The following is a 12,720-nucleotide window of genomic DNA, read 5'->3' as shown; positions in this document are numbered from 1 at the left end:
AGGCACCTTTAAGGAAACTTTCACTTTCACTACAGTTAAACTACTCCTTGTAAAATTAAAATTTAAAAAAAAAAAAAATTATTGTATATTTTATTTGTAATTCCACCCAAAGAAAATATACGCTCCGGGAATGGAAGGTATGTCTCGGGGTTGGGCTGATCAAGGAACTTCCGGTCTATGCAATTTCAAAGTAGCCGGAAATACCTCCGTCAACCGAGCCTGCCTTTGGAGCGTACTAGGAGGGGAGAGACAAAAATTTACACTAGAGGAAGCTACAGTTTCCATTCCTGGGGCGTGTATCTTCTTTGTTCCACCACTATTTCTGTACCTAACTTAATGTTATTTTTTGTACCTTCTCTTTTGGAGCTGTATGGCTAGCCCTAGCTCGACAATAAACGGAGCAAAAAAAAAAAAGCATTATTGTTCGCCGGTTACATAGCGAGTTTCGAGGGGTTGGACAGTTTTTAACTCGATGGGTCGGATATTGATTTATTCGAGTTGTATATTTGTTTATTTCAGAGTATTGTGGTAAATTAACGGCTAAAAAATAAAGGTGGATGCGAAAACTATACAGTATTGCCTGCAGCTAGAAAAATTATCACTTATATTTTATACATATTTCTGATATCTATGATAGAGAGACTCATCCTAAACCCTGGAAGCTCGTAGTTGTGCCGCGTGTTAAGGTTTTATAATATTAATGGCAGGAGCCAAATTTCAATATGACGAAAGTGGCGGAACTTTCTTTTATTTTTTGCTATCATTTCTCGCGTTAATTGTAATTCCCTGTACTTATTATTTCTGGCCCGACGATGGAAAAAATGGTAAGTTATCTTCTAAGTTAAGTTAAACGTGACCAAGGCTTAGGAAAGGTACTTTCTTAAAACCAACCAACCATAGGGTTTTATTATCAGTCTATCTTCTTCTGACTCTTGAAAGTTAAATTATATAATTTTCATTCGTCTGTGTACGTGGTCAAAAAGCGAATGAGTTCCCTGTGTTACAATTAACTTTCGAATACAGTTAAAACACGTCACAACTTGTCACTATCTGAAGTTATGAACTTGCATGACCCTTCAGGTTTAAGTCTATAGTGATATTTACCTAATATTAAATTTATGACGTGTATTATTGTAACTAAAAATGTTGCGTCAGTGCTAAGATATTACACACATGTAGGTGTTCTTAGAAACAATTTCACTATCTTATCTTGAACTGTAAAGAATAAAGTATAGTCTCCATCATTACCTTATCAAAACCTGTAATCCTGCTTTGATTTTGTCATATCATGATAGTGGACTTGAACCCTATTTTAAACCCCTTAAGATTGATGGAAATAAAATCTTAGTGTTGTTTGTTTTTGGAAGGAACTTGTAATTATTGGTTAAAACATTCAGAGGGAGTGTTTTATAACCAGCCCCATTATTGGTGAAGACTTTTGACTGATGAACATAACAGGGTTCATACAAACCTGGAAAACCGCGAAAACCTGGAAAAATCAGGGAAATAACTAGTTGACAAAAACCTCAGGGAAAATTCAGGGAAATTTCGAAATTTTAGTAAATTTCAGGGAAATCAGGGAAATTTCGAATTTTTAGTAAATTTCAGGGAAATCAGGGAAATTTGTGTCAAACAGGAGCCGAGTAATTAAGCAAAATGTTTGTAAACATACCCTCCACATTACACTTAACTTTGGAGGCTCATAACTCTGGTTATATTAGAGATACGGGGATGTCCTTTGAGTATTTTATAGTCCTATTTGCCCCCCCCCCTCCTTCGTTAGCATTTGCTCCATAGGATACTCCATATACGGGAAAAACCTGGATAACTCAGGGAGCCGAGTAATTAAGCAAAATGTTCGTAAACATACCCTCCACATTACACTAAACTTTGGAGGCTCATAACTCTGGTTATATTAGAGATACGGGGATGTCCTTTGAGTATGTTATAGTCCAATTTATCCCCCCCCCCTCCTTCGTTACCATTTGCTCCATAGGACACTCCATATAGGGGAAAAACCTGGAAAACTCAGGGAAGTATATGGGGAAAAACCTGATATAAATCTCAGGGAAATTTGTTTTCCAAAAGTTGTATGAACCCTGCATAAGACTAGTTACTGATAGTTGTCAATTATGTTCAGAAATGTTCATTATCTGTCTTTCAATTAAAATATATTAAATATATGATAAATTTAAACCTATAGATCATGAAAGAAGGGATAAAAAGTCTTGCCATTGTCATCATTGTAGTATAAAAATCAGTAGGCTACGTGCTAGGGAACCATGGAGAAAAGCCAAAAACCGTTTAATGTTAGTAATAAATATAGTTTAAATTTTATACAAGCTTCATTTTGATTTAATAATTAATTAATTAATGAAATTTTCAGCAAATTTTTATTGGTATTGGGATGGTTGGCTCTAATGGCCACTGGCTACAAAGTAACTCAGATACAACATGATTATGTTGCATGGGATCCTTTTGAAATTCTCCAAATTGATCCTGTAATTAATTTACAAAATAAAATATATTATAATTTAAATTTAACCCTTTTTAATGATTATTAATCATTTGTTAAAAAGGCATCATCAATGTCTGAAATTAAGAAAGCTTACCATAAGCTCAGTTTGGTTTACCATCCTGATAAAGCCACTGGAGATGAGAAAAAGTTTATGATGATAGCTAAAGCTTATGCTGCGTAAATAAATTTAAAAGTTTTAATTAAACCAGAAGTGAGATGAGACTAGAAGTGAAGGGTTCTAGCATTGATAGTAGATCCTGGCACTAGTGAACATATTTGAGGATTTTATGCCGCTTCCCACGCGCCTACACTAGAGAGAAAAAAATTGGTCGAGTTCCAAAAACATTTCCTACCCCCTTCCCCTCAACCTAAAGCGGCCGAACACGGACGCGGGTGCTTGAATCTAGTTCGGCCGTCTACCACCGCGAGCGTCTCACGTTTTGGAGAGAAAATTCAGAAACCGCCACCAGAGGGCCAACCGTTGGTGTGTTATCAAGAATATTCACTTTCGCCAAGTGAAGAATTTGATTAGCTCAGTACTTCTGGTCTCATCTCACTTCTGATTAAACTAATTAATTAATTAAGTAAAAGGATAGAGTAAAATTTCTTATGGTTCTTTATATAATAGTCTAACTGATGATGAATCACGGAAAAATTGGGAAATGTATGGGAATCCTGATGGACCGGGAGCTACCTCTTTTGGTATTGCTTTACCATCTTGGATTGTAGAAAAAGAAAATTCTGTTTGGGTAAAATAATTTAATTTTTCAGATTAATTTATTTATTTATTTATTTGCTCTGGAAAATTATAATTATAATTAAAATTAAATTATGGCTTTTATTGATTGATCGATAGGTTTTAGGATTATATGCCTTAGTTTTTATGGTGGCTCTACCAGTTGGAGTTGTAAGTATAATTGGCCATATGTCTAATCAGCGCCACTAGCGGATGGTCTGAAAACTACTCCCATAGAGTCTAGGTATATTTAAGCGGGTTTGCAGAATTTCCGTCAGATGGCGCGGCGTTCGAGCCACCTGGCTATGATTCTGCAAACCCTCTTAAATATACCTAGTCTCTATGGGAATAGTTCTCAGACCATCCGCTAGTGGCGCTGATTAGACATATGGCCAATTAGCCTTATTCCTTATCAGCGCCACCTACCCATAGCGGCGACTTTGAGAACTACTGTAAGCGGCAAGCCAATCAGATGTCGCTAAAATCTGGTGTCGTCACTGACTGGCACTCTTCGGGTCTTACCAAAAATGACGTCACTAGATTTTAGTGACATCTGATTGGCTTGCCGCTTACAGTAGTTCTCAAAGTCACCGCTATGGGTAGATGGCGCTGATCAGGAATAATGCTAATTCAGTCATTGTTAAACTTTGACAACCATTTTTAACAATGATGTATGTATATTGTCAGGGTATTTGGTGGTACAGATCTGTAAAATTTGGTGGTGATCAAGTACTTCTTGATACTACTCAACTTTACTATTATTTCATACATAAAACCTCCCATATGGTTTTAAAACGTAAACGAAACTTTTAAATAATTGCATTGCTTATTTAAGTTTAATAAATGTTTTAATGACCTATAATATTAATTAATTAATTAATTAATTAATAGGAGTTTTAATGATATTGGCTTCCTCCTTGGAATTTGAACACAGTCACAATAGTGAAGTAGTTAAAAGACCGAGTGATAATATTGAAATGATGCAGTTGATTCGCGAGCTTCCAAATTTATCAGAGAAAAATAAGGAGAGGCCTTTGTGTTTTGAATATAGCATAAAAGCCAGGGCTCTTTTACACGCTCATCTCAGTAGAATGGAGTTAAACCCTCATACCCTTGATCAAGGTTGTTTTTATTATCCTTTAATTAAAGTTATATTAATTATATTTAATCTTCTTAAATATTAATTGATTTTAAATTAAATTAATTAAATTCAATTAAAGATCGACTGTATATTGTTAAAAAATGTCCGTATTTGCTTCAAGAATTTGTTCAATGTGTATCTCAAATGACTATGTTGGCCTTAACTGGAAGAAGTAATTAATAATTATACCTTAATTAAGTTAATCAGGGTTCGTACACGACCTGGAAAACCTGGAAAAGTCAGGGAAATTGAAAATGGGCCTAAAAAGTCAGGGAAATTTAAAATGGGCCTAAAAAGTCAGGGAAATTGAAAATGGGCCTAAAAAGTCAGGGAAATTTAAAATGGACCTAAAAAGTCAGGGAAATTTAAAATGGACCTAAAAAGTCAGGGAAATTGAAAATGGGCCTAAAAAGTCAGGGAAATTTAAAATGGACCTAAAAAGTCAGGGAAAAGTCAGGGAAATTTAAAATGGACCTAAAAAGTCAGGGAAATTGAAAATGGGCCCAAAAAGTCAGGGAAAAGTCAGGGAAATTTAAAATGGACCTAAAAAGTCAGGGAAAAATATGTTGGAGGGAAATTTAAAGTATAAGGGTGACCAGAAAAATTTTTGTTTGACATTTGAGCAAAGCCCCAAATTCGCGGAGCTCGCTTCGCTCGCTCACGTTATTTATGGTTTACTTAAAATTAAATTTAAACGAATTATTTGGCTAATTTTTATAAAAATAACTCGTGCAAAAATTATTTGAGTGAATATAGATTGGTTTTCATATACGTTCGCCATGTACGTTATTGCAAATGGTCAGGGAAATTTGTGTGGAATTTAGTCAGGGAAAACCTGGAAAAGTCAGCTAGGAATTTCATTCCAAAAATTTTGTACGAACCCTGTTAATGTTAATTATATATATTAATAAATAAATAAATAAATAAATAAATAAATAATCATTTCAGTCGCTCGTCAACCAAGCTTAGACACTATGGAAAATGCCATGAAACTTTGCCCAATGATAGTACAAGCTTTATGGGAAAATAAGAGTCCTCTTCTTCAATTACCTCATATTAATGAGGATATGCTTAGACATTTTAACACTAGAAAAGTAAATTGGCTACTTGCGTGGGTTAAGTTAATTAAATGCTGATGTTCTATTTAAATTAATTATTTAATTAATAGAGAAATATTAAGAACATTAAGCAATTAAGTTGCATGAAAGCTGATGAAAGAAGATCGATGCTTAGGAGCCTTTCCGATGAACAGTACAATGATATTATGAATGTTCTTAGTAAAATGCCTATTTTAGAAATGGAAGTCAAGTCAGAGGGTAAAATTAAAAGACTTAGTATTTTTAATTACTTTTAATTAATATTTTAATTCATTAATTTGTTATAAATTAATTTTAGTTTTGGATGATGAAGATTCTTGTACCATTACCGCCGGTGCTATTGTAACTGTTTCAGTTACATTAATTCGTCAAGATTTCTCTACCATTTTTGAGCAAGAATATGAGAATAATTCTAACGCTTTATCTCAAGCTCAAGATGATGGAGGAAATGCTGAGGTTAATAATAATGAGAAGATTTGGTTAATTAATTTTTAATAATTAAATTGGCGTATTGTATGGTTAATTTTTTATTAAAGGCAAAAGAGGAAGGTCAAGCCCAACAACCCCCAGCCTCTAATCAACAATCAAAATTAAAAGTTTGGCAAAAACAACCAAAAAAGAAAGGACGCGGTGGCAAAAGTAAAAAGAAACCTGCAAAAGTTCAAACCAGGAAACCAGTACAGGGTCAAAAGGGTGTTGCCGAGAATACTGTCTCCGATACCAAGGTATGAAAAACACATTACAAATTAATTTTTTGAGAGAATGTCCTGTCCTTTGGATGTAAAGCAGCGTTGCCAGATAAAAATTACCAAATTATCTTACCAAAGCCAAAAAATTATCGATTTTCAACAAAAATTATCGTACGCTCTGAGCGCCTCCAAAATAGCAGTAAAACCTATGCGAGTGTTCTGATACACCTTGATTTTATACTAAAATCAGTACAAGGGTCATAAGGAGATAGGGTAATAACGTCTCCAAGCGTTTCTCACATCCTGCCATTGGTCTTAAGTGCATTATTACTATGGGATGAACATGAATCGCTGCCTCCCATTTCGTCTTTTTCTACCCCTTGCGAGACTTTTCGGCCAGATTTTTTCAATTTCCCGCTGAATTCCAAATTATCGTACAATTATCGTACGCCTTAGCCGAATTATCGAATTTAGCGTACTATATAGTACAGCCTCAAAATTATCGTACACTTCAAAAAAACTCTTAAAATTATCGCATTGTACTATAATTATCGTACGTCTGGCAACGCTGATGTAAAGGATGCGGATCTAGAGACACATTGCCCTTTTGTTGAAGTGTTAGGGTTGTTTTTCCCCCATAGGAAACTAAAAATAAGGATTCGGATGATGAAAGTGCTGATGGAAGTGATGTAGAGTCAGATGGTGGTGGTAGTAGTCAATCAGCCGAGTCTAATAATGAGAAAGAGGATGCTGATGAAGCGAAAGAGGAGGTTTTAAATAATAAAAATAAATCTAGTAGTAAAGGAGGCGGAGTTGAAGGTGGAGAGGAAGATGAAGCTGAATGGGTCAAAATACAACAAAAAATGACTAAGAAGGAGAAAGTCTTGGAAACAAAGTCTAAAAGGTCTCATACTGTACATTGCCCCTTTTTCCCTGAGGTTTGTATTGTTACTTTTTTTATTGTTTTACTTTTCACCCCCCAAAACTGAATCTAAACATTAATTTTTCATCCCTTTTACTTAAGGATAAGCAAGAATATTGGTGGATTTATATTGCTGATAGAAAAAAGCATTCCTTAATCACTGTTCCTTATCTTATGACCAATTTAGTTGAAAAAGAGGAAGTAAGAACAATTATAAATAAATTAAATTAAATTAATTTTGAGTTATATTTCTTATATTTTTTGATTAATTTTGAGTTATATTTCCAATATTTTTTGATTAATTTTGAGTTATATTTCTAATATTTTTTGATTAATTTTGAGTTATATTTCTTATATTTTTTGATTAATTTTGAGTTATATTTCTAATATTTTTTGATTAATTTTGAGTTATATTTCTAATATTTTTTGATTAATTATGAGTTATATTTCTAATATTTTTTGATTAATTTTGAGTTAAATTTCTAATATTTTTTGATTAATTTTGAGTTATATTTCTAATATTTTTTGATTAATTTTGAGTTATATTTCTAATATTTTTTGATTAATTTTGAGTTATATTTCTAATATTTTTTGATTAATTTTGAGTTATATTTCTAATATTTTTTGATTAATTTTGAGTTATATTTCTAATATTTTTTGATTAATTTTGAGTTATATTTCCAATATTTTTTGATTAATTTTTAATTTCTAATATTTTTTGATTAATTTTTATATTTCTAATATTTTTTTGATTAATTTTATTTTATTTTATAGGTGGACCTGAAATTTACGGCTCCTAATAAATCTGGTTTATATAATTATTCAGTTATAGTTAGAAGTGATTCTTACATTGATTTTGACCTCATAAAGAATATAAAAGTAAATAAGTTATTTTATTTATTTTAATTTAATTTAAGTGTTTAATTTATGTTTTTCTTCTCTCATTTGTTTTCTAGTTGGATGTAAAAGAGGCTAAGATAGTAGACCAGAAGAACAGTCAATGGGATCACATTTCTGACGAGGAAGAGGACAAAGAAGATGACGAGGATAGTGCCGTTGAAGACTCGGACTTGAGTTCCGGTTTGGATGATGATGATGATTGAAACTAGGAAAAAGAAACTTACCGAGATCTTTTTTACATCTGCGAAGAGTTTCTCTCAAAAATATTTGGCTTTTTTTATACCAAAACCAAATTAAAGGTTAAATTAAAAAATTAAATTAGTTTAAAACTTTAAATTAAAACCAAAGTGTAAAAAAAAAATCCCTTCCCTTAAATTAAAGGCAGAATGAAATGGCTTTCCCGGGAAACCAGTTTTTAATAGCCATTTCATTCTCTCTTTAAAAACATAACATAAAAAAAATGTTATTAAATTAATTTAATTAAGAATGGCATTATTTTTTCTTTATTATTATTATTATTATTATTATTATTATTATTATTAAATACTTTAATTTATTTCGTAAACTAATTAATTAATTAAATCAATTAAATAAATAAAGAGGAAAAGGTATATATTGGTAAACATTTTGGACAACAGTATGGTACTTAAAAAAAAATAAAATAAAGATGCACGTTCCCCTTATTATTTTTACACCATTTTTATTGGTAAGGACAAAATTAAAAATTTCAAACCAAAACTGAATATTTTATGATTTTCAAAATGGAGAAATTTCAAAAAAAAAGGAAATTAACAAATGTGAATTGACTATTTTTGTAGAAGATTGATCTTAACCATCTTTAATTACATAAAACAGAGACAATTCAAAGATATTAAAAGCGATTTTTTTTTTCTTGTCTGATATATTGTTTCATTTTCATTTTCTTGAAGCCTACATTGAGTAGTAAAAAAAAAAAATAAAAACACGACTTAATGTCCGACCCCTCGAACACAACCTTCAAATTCAAGCCTTAAGGTCAGGGCAAAATGTCCAACTTTTTGGTGTTTTCGAATTTTCCCTTTTTTTCCAACCTCTGAAATTGTAATTTGGAAATGAAGTAAGTTTAAACCTTAAGTTTATAAACTATTATAATTTTCCTTATTTGTATTAATCTATTCACAATACATTTTAAAACTACGACGTGAGGTTTAAATTTTATCAAAGTGAAATTAAGCGCACCAAACTTCTGATATCTATGAATCCTATTCTCCCGCCTAGAAATATGAACAACTTAAAAGGTCTGCTAAACTCATGATGGCAAAAATGCTATGGATAGACCTAACATCATGTTCCGGTAAAATATATTTAACTAAACTGATAATAAATCACTACAATTATCATTATTAGTAAACAGAGTTTAAATCACACAACTATATTAATTAGTACTAATTTAATTGGAATTATTTATTTCAGGGGGCTAAACCATTGAGCGATCACCTTGCGTCCATGAGCGCAAGATCAAGTGGGGCTATGCTATTATCTAGCAGACGACGACTTATGTAGGCTGAAAACTGGCGGGAGGGACCAAAGCGGAGGGGGATACGCATAAAGGTACGGAGTGAGTGACGCGATTATTACTGTGAGTAATGGTCGTGATTGCAAACATTTCGTAATATATTTTTGATTAAAAATTATTTGAGGGGAGTTTGTTTGGGATTAAATTTGCATTGACGGTCGAATTAAACGACTGAGATTCATTCAAAATCGAAAAATGTTTGTGTCAGGAGCAAATTACGGAAAGTTGAAGACCAATTTACGTTTGGTCGTAAGTAGGCTTAAACTTTTAGAAAAGAAGAAAACGGAATTAGCCCAAAAAGCTAGAAGAGAAATAGCCGATTTCATAGCTAATGGAAAATTTGAAAGAGCTAGAATTAGAGTCGAGCATATTATCAGGGAAGATTACTTAGTTGAAGCCATGGAATTGGTTGAAATGTATTGTGATCTACTACTGGCTAGATTTGGACTCATTCAACAAATGAAGTAAGTCACCTTCTTAATTATGATTTATCAACTTTAAAATTTTATTTTATAGTGATTTAGAAATTAAAATATCACGTTTATTTATTTATTTATTTATTTAACTTAACAAATAGAACCTTAGATGAAGGTTTATCTGAAGCTGTTTCTAGTGTCATTTGGGTGACACCTAGACTTCAAGCTGATGTAGCTGAATTAAAAGTTGTTTCTGAACAACTTGCAATCAAGTATGGCAAACCCTATGCTCAAGCAGCCAGGGAGAACACACTACAAAGTGTAAATGAAAAATTAATGGCCAAGCTCAGTGTTCAAGCACCTCCAAGGGTCCTAGTTGAAAAATACTTAATTGGTACCAAAAGACTTGAAGCTAAATTAATCTACACGTACTATAACAATTGTGAAACATTTACTAGAGATTGCAAAAAGTCACAATGTCCCTTATGAACCTGATGAGTCTGTTTTGAAAGAAGATGAAATGTTGGCTGGTGACATGTTGGCATTATCGAACAATAATGAACTGATCAATTTTGGGGATGATGAAAAGAATCCAAATTGTTTTCCCGGATTCCCTAATGTTCCTAATGTACCACCTGGAGGTGGACCACCTCACAATTACGGTGGTGGAGGAGGTGGAATGGCAGCCGGTGGTGGCAATCCAACCATTTCCTTGCCTCAACCAATGACTACCCCCTTCAATTATCCACCACCGGTAAATTCAAATTTATTTATTGAATTACATAAAAATTCGCATCCCTTAAAGGGAGGGTGAAGAAGAAAATCAAGTGATTTTTTATCGATTCTTCTACTAATTATATGACCAGTCTGCATCGTGAAACATTCAGGAAATACCAACTCCGAATGATTTTAAAATTAAAATTAGGCTCAGATTTTAAGGATAATTTTAAATAAGCCCCTCCGACCAATCGCATAACGCCCTGCCTTTTTGTTAACAAAATTCTCGTGGCACGCTCCGTGTCTCGCGCCACGATTATCACGTCGCGCGCCTAATTTTATCAAATCTCATGATAAATTTCATTCAACACGGAACGTGCCACGAGAATTTTGTTAACAAAAAGGCAGGGCGTTACGCGATTGGTCGGAGGGGCTTATTTAAAATTATCCTTAAAATCTGAACCTAATTTGAAATAATTTTAAAATCATTCGGAGTTGGTATTTCCTGAATGTTTCACTATGCAGACTGGTCTTATAATTAGTAGAAGAATCGATAAAAAATCACTTGATTTTCTACTTCACCCTCCCTTTAATTATCTAAAATATGATTTCAGGTTAATCCTCCTGAAAAACCACCCAGAGGTTATGATAATAATCCTTCTGGACCACCACCTTTACCCAGTGTCCCTCCAAGTGGACGGCCATTCCCTGGTAATGTGTGTCCTCCGGGTCCTCCCGAACCATACAGTTTACCCCCAGCTTATGACAACATCGGATCAAGCTCGGTCCCATCCTACAACTCTGTTGTTTCTCCAAACCAACCCCCTGTTTCCGCCTCCGTGTATCCAGACTTTGGAGCCATGAATCATGAAACTAAGAACAAGCCATCAGCCGCTACTAATGTAGCCCCTGATTTGGATTTTTTGCCTGAACTGCCTTCAGTTCCTGATACTAATTTGCCTGGATCAGGTCCTGCTGGAGCTGACTCTGAAGATTTGGATTTTGATGAACTTACAAAGAGGTTTGAGGATTTGAAGAAAAAGAAGTAGTTCTTCGTTATTCGTTATCTCCTGGAGTTGGAATGATATAAATTTCTTTTCCTGTGATTATTATTATTATTAAATCCAATGCTTAACTGCTAATAAAATTATGAATTTAAATGAAAAAATTAGAGATGGTAAAATAAATACAAACAAAAATTATAAATGAATATGTAATATACTTGCTTTTATAAATAAATAAATATCTATCACTTGGCTTATATTTTGAGTGTGTTTTTTTATTTCCACGAATATTAATTTAATTATCAAATTAACTGATATGAAGAATCATCCATCACACCATTGTCTCTCCACCTTTATTGCATTCCCATCTGTAATTACTGGATTTACAATGCGTTATGTCAGAAGGGGGCGTGTCAAGAACTATATTTTGAAGTAATATTACGATTTACCAACAGTAGTGATTGGGCAAGGTCACGTGACTGAGCGTGGAGCGACTGGCGGAGAGATTCAACGCCTGATTCAACGGAAATTACGATGCCCATTCCCAATGCTACGATATTCACGCATGCCCAGTAGAGCTCTATTGGATGAAAGATAAGTTTGATATAAGCCTTGGCCCTGACAACTTTCCACCTTTCTTGCATTTCCATCTGTAATTACTGGATTTACAATGTGTTATGTCAGAAGGGGGCATGAACTATATATTTAAGTAGTAATGTTACTATTTCCTGGAGTAGTGATTGGGTTATGTCACGTGACTAAGCGTGCTTCACTGGCGGATAGATTCAACGGAAATTACGATGCCCATCCCCAATGCTAGGATATTCACGCATGCCAAGACCAATTCGAATATTACATGCAGAGAAAAAAACTTCCAGGGGCAAGCCGCCATTCTGAATAATTTCCCTCACGCCAGGAGACATCGCTAGAGGCATGACCGGGCTTGCTAGCCTCTAACACGCAGTGAGCTTGGGCTGCCCTCTAGTGGTATTTCGTGGCGGGAGAGAAATTATTCAGAATGGCGG

The 12,720-nt window shown here is 33.6% G+C and overlaps 2 protein-coding genes and 1 long non-coding RNA gene across 4 annotated transcripts; 2 read left to right on the top strand and 1 right to left on the bottom strand.

The window, feature by feature from the left end:
- Positions 1 to 637: 637 nt before the first annotated feature.
- On the top strand, positions 638 to 8,903 carry Sec63 (translocation protein Sec63). The gene is made up of 17 exons (XM_089843233.1): positions 638 to 824; positions 2,204 to 2,309; positions 2,387 to 2,501; positions 2,580 to 2,695; positions 3,147 to 3,267; positions 3,375 to 3,425; positions 3,942 to 4,050; positions 4,146 to 4,376; positions 4,475 to 4,567; positions 5,344 to 5,489; positions 5,564 to 5,711; positions 5,791 to 5,948; positions 6,029 to 6,217; positions 6,823 to 7,119; positions 7,206 to 7,304; positions 7,878 to 7,982; positions 8,060 to 8,903. The coding sequence occupies exons 1-17, from the start codon at positions 701 to 703 to the stop codon at positions 8,204 to 8,206; spliced, it is 2,355 nt and encodes a 784-aa protein (XP_089699359.1). The 5' UTR covers positions 638 to 700; the 3' UTR covers positions 8,207 to 8,903.
- Positions 8,904 to 9,575: 672 nt separating this feature from the next.
- Positions 9,576 to 11,954, top strand: Ist1 (increased sodium tolerance 1-like protein). Its single transcript, XM_089843242.1, has 4 exons — positions 9,576 to 10,022; positions 10,136 to 10,368; positions 10,433 to 10,728; positions 11,306 to 11,954. Exons 1-4 carry the CDS (start codon positions 9,754 to 9,756, stop codon positions 11,738 to 11,740), a joined length of 1,233 nt encoding a protein of 410 aa, XP_089699368.1. The 5' UTR covers positions 9,576 to 9,753; the 3' UTR covers positions 11,741 to 11,954.
- An 87-nt stretch (positions 11,955 to 12,041) lies between these two features.
- Positions 12,042 to 12,456, bottom strand: LOC149661664 (uncharacterized). 2 transcript variants are annotated; one of them, XR_016368974.1, is made up of 3 exons: positions 12,418 to 12,456; positions 12,145 to 12,345; positions 12,042 to 12,072 (listed from the first exon to the last, which is right to left on the bottom strand). It is a non-coding gene; the product is annotated as an uncharacterized LOC149661664 (long non-coding RNA). The 2 variants fall into 2 exon arrangements; XR_016368973.1 differs by having other exon boundaries at positions 12,149 to 12,345.
- Between the last annotated feature and the right edge of the window lie 264 nt (positions 12,457 to 12,720).

Source organism: Phalangium opilio, unplaced genomic scaffold (genome assembly GCF_054372755.1).
Source record: "Phalangium opilio isolate 3A_F unplaced genomic scaffold, DU_Popi_V2 ptg000070l_1, whole genome shotgun sequence".
NCBI lineage: Eukaryota > Metazoa > Arthropoda > Arachnida > Opiliones > Phalangiidae > Phalangium > Phalangium opilio.
This window is presented reverse-complemented; position numbering and strand designations above follow the sequence as displayed.